The 12,564-nt window shown below is 32.4% G+C and overlaps 1 protein-coding gene across 4 annotated transcripts; it reads left to right on the top strand.

Annotated features, from left to right (window-relative positions):
• The first annotated feature begins 2,855 nt into the window (after positions 1-2,855).
• LOC112727222 (arginine biosynthesis bifunctional protein ArgJ, chloroplastic) lies at positions 2,856-10,763 on the top strand. 4 transcript variants are annotated; one of them, XM_025776896.3, is made up of 17 exons: positions 2,856-3,567; positions 4,036-4,158; positions 5,032-5,155; positions 5,233-5,306; positions 5,611-5,655; positions 5,837-5,887; positions 5,978-6,046; positions 6,177-6,235; positions 6,412-6,481; positions 7,022-7,102; positions 7,182-7,268; positions 7,523-7,645; positions 8,049-8,111; positions 8,627-8,704; positions 8,785-8,930; positions 9,901-9,971; positions 10,358-10,763. In XM_025776896.3, the coding sequence occupies exons 2-17, from the start codon at positions 4,093-4,095 to the stop codon at positions 10,438-10,440; spliced, it is 1,290 nt and encodes a 429-aa protein (XP_025632681.1). In that variant the 5' UTR covers positions 2,856-3,567; positions 4,036-4,092; the 3' UTR covers positions 10,441-10,763. The 4 variants fall into 4 exon arrangements, 3 of the variants coding, with proteins under 3 accessions (XP_025632681.1, XP_072065189.1, XP_025632678.1); XM_072209088.1 differs by lacking the exon at positions 2,856-3,567 and adding an exon at positions 3,736-3,947 and having other exon boundaries at positions 9,901-9,975; positions 10,362-10,763; XR_003165611.2 differs by lacking the exon at positions 2,856-3,567 and adding an exon at positions 3,737-3,947 and having other exon boundaries at positions 8,785-8,968.
• Positions 10,764-12,564: the final 1,801 nt, after the last annotated feature.

The following is a 12,564-nucleotide window of genomic DNA, read 5'->3' as shown; positions in this document are numbered from 1 at the left end:
GTTTTATCAGACGTTTTAGGAAGTTTTGTTATACTAATTTAATTTTGCTGGGTGTCAAATAATATTTTCTTTTGTGGTTAGAAATTAAACTAGTTTGTTTGTGATCAAATCTTTTATGATTAGAATAAAATTTTTAAGTGCAGCAGAGTTTCATAAAATAAAAACGATAAATAAAGTCCATATGTAAAGGGGGAATAAAAGACGATAATTTAGGCGAGAAGAGATTCTATATACTATATCAAAAATGATATTTGTATACCAAAATTAGTCATAAATTAGTTACAAAAATCAATCACCAATATATTTGTATATAAATATATGTGGTTTAATTTATTTTTAATATGTATTTATATTTTAACATATATTTTATACTGATGACTAATTTTAGTGACTAATTTTAATATAGACGTAGTATAACTCTGTAATATATATGATGGGTTCTTTTGGGGCTACACTAACCGTGGCTAAAACAATAAATGTCAGGCCGAAAACCAATTTTTTTCAGGTGGGTTTTATTTGAGTTGGGCAAAAATCAAATAATCTGAAATTACATAGTTTAGATTATTGTGAAAAAAAAATAAAATTGGATTCCGATACAAAGACAAAAGATATATTGCTGACAAAAAAAATATTAGTAAATACACAAAATAAATATAAAATTTACGAAAATACATAAAATATAGAATAATTATATAAAACTACATAGTACCACCCATTTTGGGTGCTGAGAGGGGAATCCAAATAAGCATAATTCAGGTGCTTAGATCTGGTTCTATGACGTAATGACGCTGACGTATTTTGGGTGTCACACGTGAGAAAATAAGTACTAAAGATCCAAGATACATTCAAACACTGATTAAAGTCTCAATATCCGAAATACTCTCAGAAGGGTAATGCGTGTCACAGCATTCGAGATATGGTCATAGGTATGTTTTAATATTTTTATAAATAATTTTAATTTAAGTTAAATAAATATAGTATGTGTTTGGATTACAGTTTATAAATGGATTTGTTTGTATAAAATTGATTTTGCAAATTTTGATTTTGATGAAAAGTAAGTTTGTGTAAAAGTGATTTATATTTGACAATCTTTATATCAAAATGAATTATAATAAAATAAATAGGAAAAATCTAGGGGTCAACAACTTTTGTGTTTTCTGGTCAGCACTTAACCATCAAAACAAAAGTGAGTGATCTCCCACCATTAGATGTAATCTCACACCATTAAAAACACTATTGATGACTAATTGATGGTTACAAAATACTAAAATTGCTGGTTCCCTAACATTCCTCAAATATCACTTCTAGATAACAAAAAATTACTAAAATAGACATCGACTTAAATAATTTTTTTATATTATTCTATCATTTTAATCTAGATATTTGAATAGATCTTATTAATTAATTATATAATAGAATAAATATTTATTTACTAAAATAAAAAAACATGTAAAAATTAGTAAAATATATTTTTAATTAAAATTAAAAATATAAATTTTAAATATATATATATTATTTTAGAATCTAACGTTTATGATTTTATTATTACTTATGATTAATTTTTTATTTAATTTATCTTTTTTAATGAAATTATAATCTATATTATAAAAAAATTACACTAAAACATAGTATACGAGAATTACAATTATAAAAGAAAGTACTAAAAATAATAAAAAAATTAAATATTTACGGTTAATTTTTTGTTTAATTTACTTACCTAATAGGATCGATAAATCATATTATAAAAAGATAATAACAAACATAATACAAAAAAATTACCATTATAAAAGTGTATAATATCAAACAAACAATTGATAAAAAAATAAAAATAATAAATAATAAAAAATAGAACTCATATAAATAAAAATAACAAGAATTCTATAAATAATACAATAATATACATAAAAGATAAAATTGATAAAAGGTAAATAAATGTTTAGTATTCATGGTTAGAAATCTGTTAAGAAAACCTTAAAGCTAAAAATAGTTACTTCTTATAAACGTAGGTTTGGTAACAAAATCACTTATGCTTTCATGGCACAGGATTCAGTGGTCCAGGAACCTTTGGACCACTTAATGGTCTAAGTAGAAAACATGTTTTTGGAGTTTTTTTTATCAATTACTACGTAGTCCTTGAACTAATTTTAATTACAAATTAACTTCATATATTTTATTTAATTATAAAAATATTTTTTTATTTTATAAATTATTATTTTATCAATTATCTATTATATTTATTAACAATCAAATACAAAAATAACAACCAATTATATCCTCCATTCATCCTAATAATTTTAATTGAATAAAAAATTAACTTTGATCTCGTTACGTTCGTCTATGGCTTCCAAATCGTGTTTCCTTAAAATTCAATCCATTGGTTTACACTATATCACAAAACAATCGATTGAAAGTTGTAAGGTAGAATGGTAAAAAGCTTAAACCAATCGATTGTTTATACTTTCCAATCGAATGAATGCCTCAAAACAATCAATTGTTGTTGTTAGTCAATCGATTGAATTCACGAAAACAACATGAATTTGCCAAATACAATCGATTGGAAAGTGATGACATTGAAGTTTTAGCCAAATTCAATCGATTGGTAATGTAATCCAATCGATTGAAAGGCGATGAAGTTGAATGTTTTGTCAATTTCAATCGATTGGTAAGGGTACCATCTACTCAATAATTAAACGTAAATTAAACGTAAATTAATATATTATTCAAATACACCCATAATAATTAAACGTAAATTAATATATTATTCAAATAAAATATTTGTTAGATCAGATTTTTTTTTGCTAAAACTTTTGCTGCAACTGTTACTTTTATATTGCAAGCAATAGTATTTTTTCACAGCTGATCAGTAGAGTCAAAGAAAGCCTTCATCTGTGCTGCCCCCACCTCATCAGAAACCCAAACAGCACCCCGTCCGCCAGCGCGAGGTCTTCTGCTGTTATCACAGGTATTCCATCGTCTTTGGGCGACACCCTCGTCTGTTGCAGAATCTCTGCCGAGAGCATCTCCAGCATCCTGTAGAGAACCACTTCCACTCCCTCAACGCCGTCCACGCCCTTCTTCAGCCTCCTTGCTAGGCCTTCCACGTGCCCATACATTGAGTAAAACATAATGAAGATCCTCAGCCTCGTAGCAGCGGCAGCCACCCCATTCGACGACGCTTGGCCGTTTTTGGTGGTGTCATCTGTGGAAAAATTGAAAGAGACGGTTTAATTGGGATTGCTGCAACATCTTCTTTCAAGTGAAAGAGAGGGTTTGGGTGTAGAACAGTTTTAGAATTTGAATTGAAAATTGAAATTTTTTAAAATCAATCTGAAGTCGCGCAATCATCCAATCAAAAAGCTAGCATTTCCGCTTTCTCCAGCTAAATGGTGGTTTTGGGATTGCTGCTCGATTCACTCCATTCAACCCACTGGACAAACAACTCCCCCAGGCACCTTACACCAGGTAAGAAGTTCTTGTTGAGGATGGAGATTGCTGAGGCCACTCTTGTCTTTGTTACAGCAAAAAGCCAAAAACAACAGGACCTTGCAACAGTGGAAAAATGGCAGGGTACGTAATTACTAAGGTATATATAGAAAAGGATTGTAATTTCAATAGAAATAAAGACACGTGTCAATTGGAGAAGTGCAAAAAATAGTTAAAAAATTGACAGATGTTGAAATATGTGAACGGGTGTTACTGTTTTGCAACTCTTCTTTTATATAATAAATAAATAGATAAATAGATAGATCTGAATCTTAAGACCAAAAAAAAAAAAAAAAACTGAATCTGAAACTTGAGAAGGGAGAGCATATATACATAAACAGTTACTTAGCTAGTAGCTACTCACTCTCTCTTCACTTGAGCTGTGAAAAAAAATAATGTATTCGTGCATTCCTCCTCACCAACTTTTTCTTCAGTTGCATTCGCCGAGTTCCCAAAACCCAAAGGTGCATTTCGAATGTCTCTTTCTTTATGATCGTTGCGTGTTTGGTTGCTGAGTAAAGTGCAGTTTCTTAGATCATTTTTCATTTGCAGGTTTTCCCCTCACGTGTTCCTTCTTCTCCGCGGAATTTGAGGATCTGCACTGTTTCAATGAGTAAGGCTTCAAGTTACATACCAGCTGCTCCAATTTTTCTTCCTGAAGGACCTTGGAAGGAGGTTAGTTGTCATATTCATCATTCATCACAATTGTTGTCATTAGCATTCATCGCATTAGGTTGAATTTGGTTAGTATAGTGATAGTAAAAACTTGTCTCTTTGTTTTTAGTTTCTCTATCTGAGTGCCTTCTCCACTCTATTTCTCATTCCAAAAGCAGCCTTAGATAAGGGTCCTTTGAATGTGTTTCTAGAAAGGGTTAAAGAAAAACAAGAATTTATAAAGTGGTAGTCAGTTTGAATAAGTTTCTCCAAAACATAGAAATACAAGACTGAATTAAACTGCTGTGTACTTTTACCATGTATCCAATCAATTTTTTACATTTTTAAGACTTTTAACTTTGTGAATAATTAAGCATTTAAGCCAAATACTTTTTCTGATATGACAATACATAAATCGGATGTCTGCATAATACCTTTTTGCATTGACAATAATGACAAATTAAATACTAGAAATACATGGTTTTTATTCTTTTTTTTTTCTTTTGAAACCATTGATAAAGTATAATCTTAAAAGTACTTTTAAAAAAATGATCATAACACACCTTCAATTCTTTTCAGAAAAGTTTCTCTTTTGAATGATGTGTTGTTTGTGCTAGCTTCCTGTTATTTTACTATATTCGGAAGTCGCATTTTTTTTATGATGAAAGAAATACGTTTATTGACTAGAAAATTTGCTCTTCTTGGTCATGCATTGGATGCCTAATTATAGTTTATTTGCTATTAGATTCCCTTTCTAGGCCCAAAGCAATGTATGCTTTCAATTCTCGAAATGGGATGTTATGATATTATATCTTCTTCTATTCAAGGTTACTTGAAATGGACAATATGCAAGTTGGTTTACCGGTAGTTGAATATATGATTTTGATCATTCAGATTCCAGGAGGAGTTACTGCTGCAGAGGGATTTAAAGCTGCCGGAATGTATGGAGGATTACGTGCCAAAGGAGAAAAGCCCGACCTTTCACTTGTTACGTGTGACGTTGATGCTATATCTGCAGGTTTGCTTGTCTTGTGGAATTTTAACTCAAATCAACTTGAGTATGGCATGCACTTCATATAATTGGATTTTCTTCAGGGTCATTTACAACAAATGTGGTTGCTGCTGCACCAGTATTATACTGCAAAAAGATATTAGATATTTCAAAAACTGTAAGAGACTTCTACTTTTGTTGATTTCCTTTTCAAGATGCAGCCGGTATTGTACCAAATGTGTTACACAGCTTATGCAGTAACTAACCTTGTCAATATCTGATGAGCTGGTATCTTTTCCAAGCTCCTGTGCAAAATGCTTTCACTGTCCTAATGTATATTTGAGCAGTTTTTCTGTCAAGAAATGGATGGTTCCTCAACCATGAGCTGAAATTCTAATAGCATGCATTGTGCTGTTGTTCCTTGGAAACTCTATCCTTCTTGCTTGATTGCCTGCTAATAAGTCAATTTTGGTACTTGTCAGGCACGGGCTGTAATAACTAATGCAGGCCAAGCAAATGCAGCTACGGTAAGATATCAAAACTATTTGTTTCATGTGCCTATGAATAATATTCAATAGTCCACTGAAGTGTGATCTAATCAAGTTACTTTAGTGCATCAATGAATGCTCTCTATGAACTTGATTCATTTGAACTTTTTCGAGTGAAGATTAATAAACATTTGGTTGCTAAGGCCCTTAATATCTGCAGGGTGAAGCAGGTTATCAGGACATGTTAGAATGTGTGGAAAGCCTTGCCAAGGTATGCATCCTTATTAAACAGATTTTGCTAACGGTGCTCCATGTCAAAAGGACTTGGTCTTAGTCAGTATTGTAAATTTCATGATTACAGCTTCTGAAAGTGAAGCCAGAAGAAGTATTAGTTGAATCTACTGGTGTAATTGGTCAAAGAATAAAGAAGGTAAATGCAGAATCTCTATGCACTAGTTTTCTGTCTGCTTGTGTTTAACTTTGTAACTGGACAACTACTTAAGCATTCCAACAAGCAGAAATTCTGTTTGCCACACTAATCACTTCTCATTTCCTTGCAGGGGGCATTTTTAAGCTCACTTCCCACATTAGTGGGTTCACTTTCATCTTCAGTTGAAGGGTAATTCCTATATTCCATGATTACACTTCTGAATTTTACAAATGGCATGCTATCATGTTAAGAAACTAACTTTTTTTCCTTAAAAATTATTTTCGTCTGAGAAACATTGTTGTGTCTACTTTTCAATACATTTTTTCCCCTCCTTTTTATAATCTTATCATTTTGCTTGCATACAGGGCAGATGCTGCAGCAGTGGCAATCACAACAACGGACCTTGTTAGCAAAAGCGTGGCAATTGAGACTTTGGTATCACTGTTTCCTCTTTTAATTGAAGGTTCATACAATCAATTTGTATTTACCTACTGTAGCATATATATGTAAAGTTTGTAACACATGCACACATTTATATAAATTGCAACATTGTCATGTTTTGGACTCTAGATCATTTGGATGAATTGTTGATATGAACAATATGGGCCAAATTCATTTGGCTAATGGAAGAGCAAATAAAAAAATTGAGTATTTTGGAATTTCTGTGCAATCAAGCGCCTTAATACAAGCCATAATAGGATGTTTCATACTTTCATTTAAATGTGACCTGTATAGCTTGAGCCTTGTTAATGGTAGTTGGGAAGAAAAAGTAGAGGGACCATAGTTGCATGCATTTATTTGTATGGAAAGTAGTCTTGATAGGTAATTATGTATAATAGCTAGCTATAATTTCATCAACTTCAAATTTTCTAGACAGAAATCTTTAACTCTTTTTAAGTTTTGGTAGTTAATGGATTATGTTTGGTTCATAACAATATTTTATATTCCTTTTTTTTTTTTTGTGGTGTTGGTTAGGTTGGAGGGACTAAGGTAAGGGTTGGGGGAATGGCAAAAGGCTCTGGGATGATCCATCCAAATATGGCTACCATGCTCGGGGTATGTCTAACATGATGCTTCTTTCTCATTTGAAATATATGGTTTTTCCAGTCTAATCCTTAAACTATATCTACCCTAGGTAATAACAACTGATGCCCGGGTAACCAGCGATGTTTGGAGAAAGATGGTGCAGGTTGCTGTGAACCGAAGTTTCAACCAGATAACTGTATGTAATTTTCACTTTGTTCTGGAACTGCAAATTCATTTAGTTATGTTGTATCTAAATTTTATATTTGATATTCTGTATATATCAGAATAACGGTGTTGCAATAATTTTACAATTTTAATTTTCTGTGTTGCTTTTAATGTAAAAGGGTCATATACTCATTATCTCCATAAAAAGATATTGCTTTTCTGAGATTTGACCATGTTATGGATTGTGGCTAATTCTTACCTTGTTTTTGCAACATTTTACTACAGGTAGATGGAGATACTAGTACTAATGACACTATTATTGCTTTGGCTAGTGGGTTATCTGGGTTGGGCTGTATTTCTTCACTAGACAGTGATGAGGCTACTCAACTTCAGGCATGCCTAGATGCGGTAAATTTGATCTTCTACATTGTAACGATATTATAATTTCATACTCCATTTTTTGCTGTTGAATAACTTAAAATAATGATTTACTTCTACACTTACAGATAGCTTAGATTTCTAGTAAAACTGGAAATGGAAGTACTATGGGCTTTTAAATTTAGATTCTTTGTAACATGGGGAGATGGTGCATCGTTATGCCGCTATTGTGTGTGCATAAGTTACGAAGCTAGGATTTAGTGATTTCTATGCTGAATTCATAACATTTAGACTACTTTACTTGGGGGTTAATGGGTAGAAAAACGAAAAGAATGCAAAATTTCATGAATTTTGTTTTTATAAAAGAATCAGTGTTCCATGATTCCCTGTAATTCTTCAAAAATGACCTCCTAGTTTTGATTGCCCTTTTCAGGTAATGCAAGGTCTTGCCAAATCAATAGCTTGGGATGGAGAGGGGGCAACGTGCCTCATTGAGGTATGCTTCTTTGAATGAAGCATATTTTTGCTTGATCGTGCTATTACATTATATTATAATATTCCCCAATGATAATACTAGACTTCCTTTTTTCTCCAATGTTTATATTTCCTAGAGGTATAGATTTCATTCTGCACTTATTATCTCAACAAATCCTCTTTATTCAAATATTTTTAGTTGCCCAACAAGTAGGCATGGCTCAAGAGTAATATATATATATATATATATATATATATATATATCATTCTTTTTCCACTTCTCCGTTTCCCTCCACTGCTTTTTCTGTTTTAACTGTCTGGCTCGGTATCCATGTTCATATTATTTTCCCCCAAGTAAGATACATAAGCCATTGCTGATATCTTGCAAGGCCATGTGATCAGATCATTTTTCCCTTTGTTTTCTGCCTTTTCTGTGGTTTGATAGATGTGTAACCCAATTTTGTGGTCTGGTTGATGTTGATTAGTTTGAATGAGGACTCAATCCTTCTTGGTATGTATGTATCATCAAATTTGCAGGTCAATGTAGTGGGTGCAGATAGTGAGGGTGAAGCTGCAAAAGTTGCTCGTTCTGTTGCAGCATCTTCACTTGTAAAGGTACGAGTAATTGAACTAAAGAATTTTGTTACTATCTCAATCTGGCTGAAGAAACATTTTCTGATATAGTGTTTTATCAGGCTGCTGTGTATGGCAGAGACCCTAATTGGGGACGCATTGCTGCCGCAGCTGGTTATTCTGGGGTCTCTTTCCACCAGAATAAACTTAGGGTGGAGTTGGGGGATATTTTGCTGATGGTTGGTGGGGAACCACAATCATTTGATCAGTAGGACTTTCTGTTATTGGTTATTTTAGTTGATTCTGGTATGCTAGTGAATCATGATATTTCTTCTTTAGTTGACACTTCATCAGTAGTTAACATTTCATAATAAATCATCACCTATCTTGATTTTCTCAAGACAAATTAAATATTTTAATCCTGTGGGTACAATTTTTCCAGCAGACTAATCTTTTCAGAGTTAAATAGTAGTTTACTCCAATTTTTTCGTGAGACCCTTAGCAACAAGCCTCAGTGCTACTGTTAACAAAATTTTTGCTCCAAATACTGGACGATAAGATATACAATTTTTTATGTTCCTGAATGGTATCAGTTCACGTTTCTGTTGCTTGAAGGAAACTCTTTGCATAAATATCAATCATTTAATAAAAAAACTTTTGGTTAGGTTAGATTTGATTTCTTCCAATCAGTAACATATCCCTACAATGAGAAGATCAAGAATGAAAATGTGGTAGAATAACAGTTTTCTTTACTAGGTTCCCATGTTTTTCCATGCAACGTGCAATAGGGTATCATGTACATTTTTTAGCACTCAACTTATGCTCAAGACCTTTGTCCATGGCTCCATGCAATTTAGAGTCTACCTTCTTGCAATATTTTTTAGCACTCAACTTATGCTCAAGACCTTTGTCCATAGCTCCATGCAATTTAGAGTCTACCTTCTTGCAATATTTGCACTCATTTTACATAATCATGGCTTGTTGCTCTATTTTAGTTACCAACCACCATATTTTAAAGCAAAAGCTAGAGAATCAGGGGCCAAGGATAGCTTTGAATGCGTTATATTTTCATCCACACACATACGCAATCTCTTAATGGCTTCTAAACCAATTAGAACTAATCTTAACAATGCCTTTTCAAATTTTTAGCTGGAACAACATTGTTGTGATTTTAATTAGGAATTGTCATGTGGATAGTTAGAGGTACACAATCTCTTGACAAGTTCCAAACATTGCAGGGTTGCTGCTAGTAATTATCTAAAAAGGGCTGGGGAGACTCATGGTACTGTTAGAATTAACATATCAATTGGTAAGTACATTACTGTAACTCAATAGCATATGCTTTATCTTTTACCACTTCAACAGTATAATCCAGTGAAGGGATCTACACTTCTATTGATAATATTGTTTGTTAGTCATATTAGTTCTTGAAAGATATAACCGTAAGTCAAATGAACCTTTCCATCAGTTAGATGACGATGTGTCATATTAGGTACCATGTGACATTAAATTGTCATGTCATGTGACACGTCATCATCTAACTGAGAGAAAGATTATTTTGACTTTATAGTTTTTCAGGGTCTAATATGACTAACAATCTTTCGGGGGATTAATTTGAAGAACCTAGTTATCATTTAGGAACGAATTTGAGTATTGCCTCTTAGTGTCTAATTATATTAATTTTCCTACTCACAGGCAGTGGACTAGGACATGGACAAGCATGGGGATGTGATTTGAGCTATGATTATGTAAAAATTAATGCAGAATACACAACATGACCCAATGAAAATCGCCAAACCTAGATTGGCCAAAGTTTGATTGCGCATTGCTAAGAAGACCGGACCAGCAGTATGTACTTGAAATGCACATGATCGCACCAGAAATGCTTTCAATATTTTCGAACAAGTAATATCTAGTGGTGGCAAACAGGCCAACCGTCACTTGTAAACATAAAAAGGGGTTGGGAGAGGCCGGGTAACCGATTTTGGTAATATGAAAATAAACAAGAAATAAAAACTTAACAACTATGTTGCTATTAGTCTTGCAGCAATGTAAACCACAACTATTAGATAAAAAAATATAACAATGTTGCCACTTTCAATATTCACTTGTTTATTCATTCAGATGGCCACTACTCACTATTCACTCTCATTCAAGCGAGACTTTCAAATTTACTTTTTATTTTCTTAACTTCTAAAGTAGTATTTCAAAGAAGAATTATTTTTCAAATACACATGATGACACCCAACAATTCAATAACTCATTATGATATCATATTAAAAGGGTAAGGCAACCAATAGGAAAATACATGAAAAAAGGCTCTCACCATCTAATACCCTACTGATTTTAGCATCAGAGTGTCTTACAGATTATCCACCTGACTTGGTTCTACGCCTGACAAAATTGGAATCTCCAATCTCCACCTCATTAGTTCCTAATCTCGCCTCGAGTACGAACAATAGCAGAATTTGAGTTCCATAAAATAAGTACCTACATTTTAATTTCATGTCATGCTATTTTGTATTATTACTTCCAAACATTATATTTGATTTTTTTTTTCATTTAAACTTGCTTTTTCCAAATACAATAATAAAAGAAGTATCAAGATTTTACACTCTATTGTACACTTCGAATTTTTCAAATATCATAACCAATCCCGTTACGTAACCAATAAGAATTCTACCAACTTTTGCCAACTCTCATTTATAACTGTTTAATAGAAGTGTCTTTATAAATATATCTAATAAAAGTATCTTTATGAAGTCTTCTGAATGTATCTTATACATGTATCTCCTTATAATAATTAATTATTATTGACAATAAATTAACAGATAGTATATTGGTATTTTATATTTTTTCATATCATAAAAACAAATAAATAAAGTAGGTTCACCAGCACTAGTTACATGCATTTTTTAAATGTGTCAGGCAACTACAAATGCATGTTTAAATAAACATATGATACACCAACAAGAAGATTCCAACATTGGAACATGCAAGTAACTATTAAAATAAAAACATAAATATCACTTGAGAATGACCAAGTCCAACAGTCAATTCTCCCAACAACTGCACATTGGCACACAATTTAAAACGTGTTAGTGCTTGCAACCATTACCTTGAATATCAGAACCTGATTCATTGGTTCATTTCTAATGAACATAAAAACCTAGAAGCTAATATTAAGGATCACTAAGGATGAGTAATTCCGATGTGCATACTAGCTCAGAGTGATGCTGTCAATCAAACAGAAAAAAGGGCAAAGAAAACCGGCTTCAGACTCAAATAAACTTTTGCCATCTAAATCAAATAATTAGTCCCACAAATCATTAAATACCAACTATAATTAGAATCTCTTTATTTCCGAGGCCTGAAAATTGCTACCATTAAAATTTCAATTTTGAGCAATTCAAGTCATTACAAATTGTTAAAATGAATAAGATTCTAATTCTCAAAATTATCACCTGGAAATGCAGAAGATTCATGAAGACTTGTGACACATACACAAATTGTGAACAGATACAAGGGTTTTGGAGGGGAAGGAATGTAAGGGTCTGAAAAGTAAAATGGACTTACTTTACCTACAATTTCAAGCCCTTCCCTCCTTTCCCTTTCCTTTCCCCATAAAATCAAGAACCCATAAACACTCCCAAGAAAACAATCTTTAACATTTAGCTCATATGCAAAAAAAATCAGTTATTGGAGTATGCAAGCAGTTTGAGATGAAGAGATACCATGAAAAGATTTAGTTATACATGAAATAGGCCATGTGTTTCCTAGAAATCCCTTGTTTGGAAGACAGTGACACCGTTTCAAATTTAAAGGTCTGAATGGTTTAAGGTTTCATTTCCTATTTACATTCAATGTTTAGTTGAGAAAAGAATGAACAGTGGAATTCAGGC

This window comes from Arachis hypogaea, chromosome 12, assembly GCF_003086295.3.
Source record: "Arachis hypogaea cultivar Tifrunner chromosome 12, arahy.Tifrunner.gnm2.J5K5, whole genome shotgun sequence".
Taxonomy (NCBI): Eukaryota; Viridiplantae; Streptophyta; class Magnoliopsida; order Fabales; family Fabaceae; genus Arachis; species Arachis hypogaea.
This window is presented reverse-complemented; position numbering and strand designations above follow the sequence as displayed.

Excerpts from the sequence above, each read along its gene's own strand:
- LOC112727222 (XM_072209088.1), top strand. The coding sequence starts at position 3,879 with ATGTATTCGTGCATTCCTCCTCACCAACTTTTTCTTCAGTTGCATTCG. Across the intron at positions 3,948-4,035 it reads CGAGTTCCCAAAACCCAAAG|GTTTTCCCCTCACGTGTTCC; the intron begins GTGCATTTCGAA and ends TTTCATTTGCAG. Across the intron at positions 7,103-7,181 it reads ATATGGCTACCATGCTCGGG|GTAATAACAACTGATGCCCG; the intron begins GTATGTCTAACA and ends TATCTACCCTAG.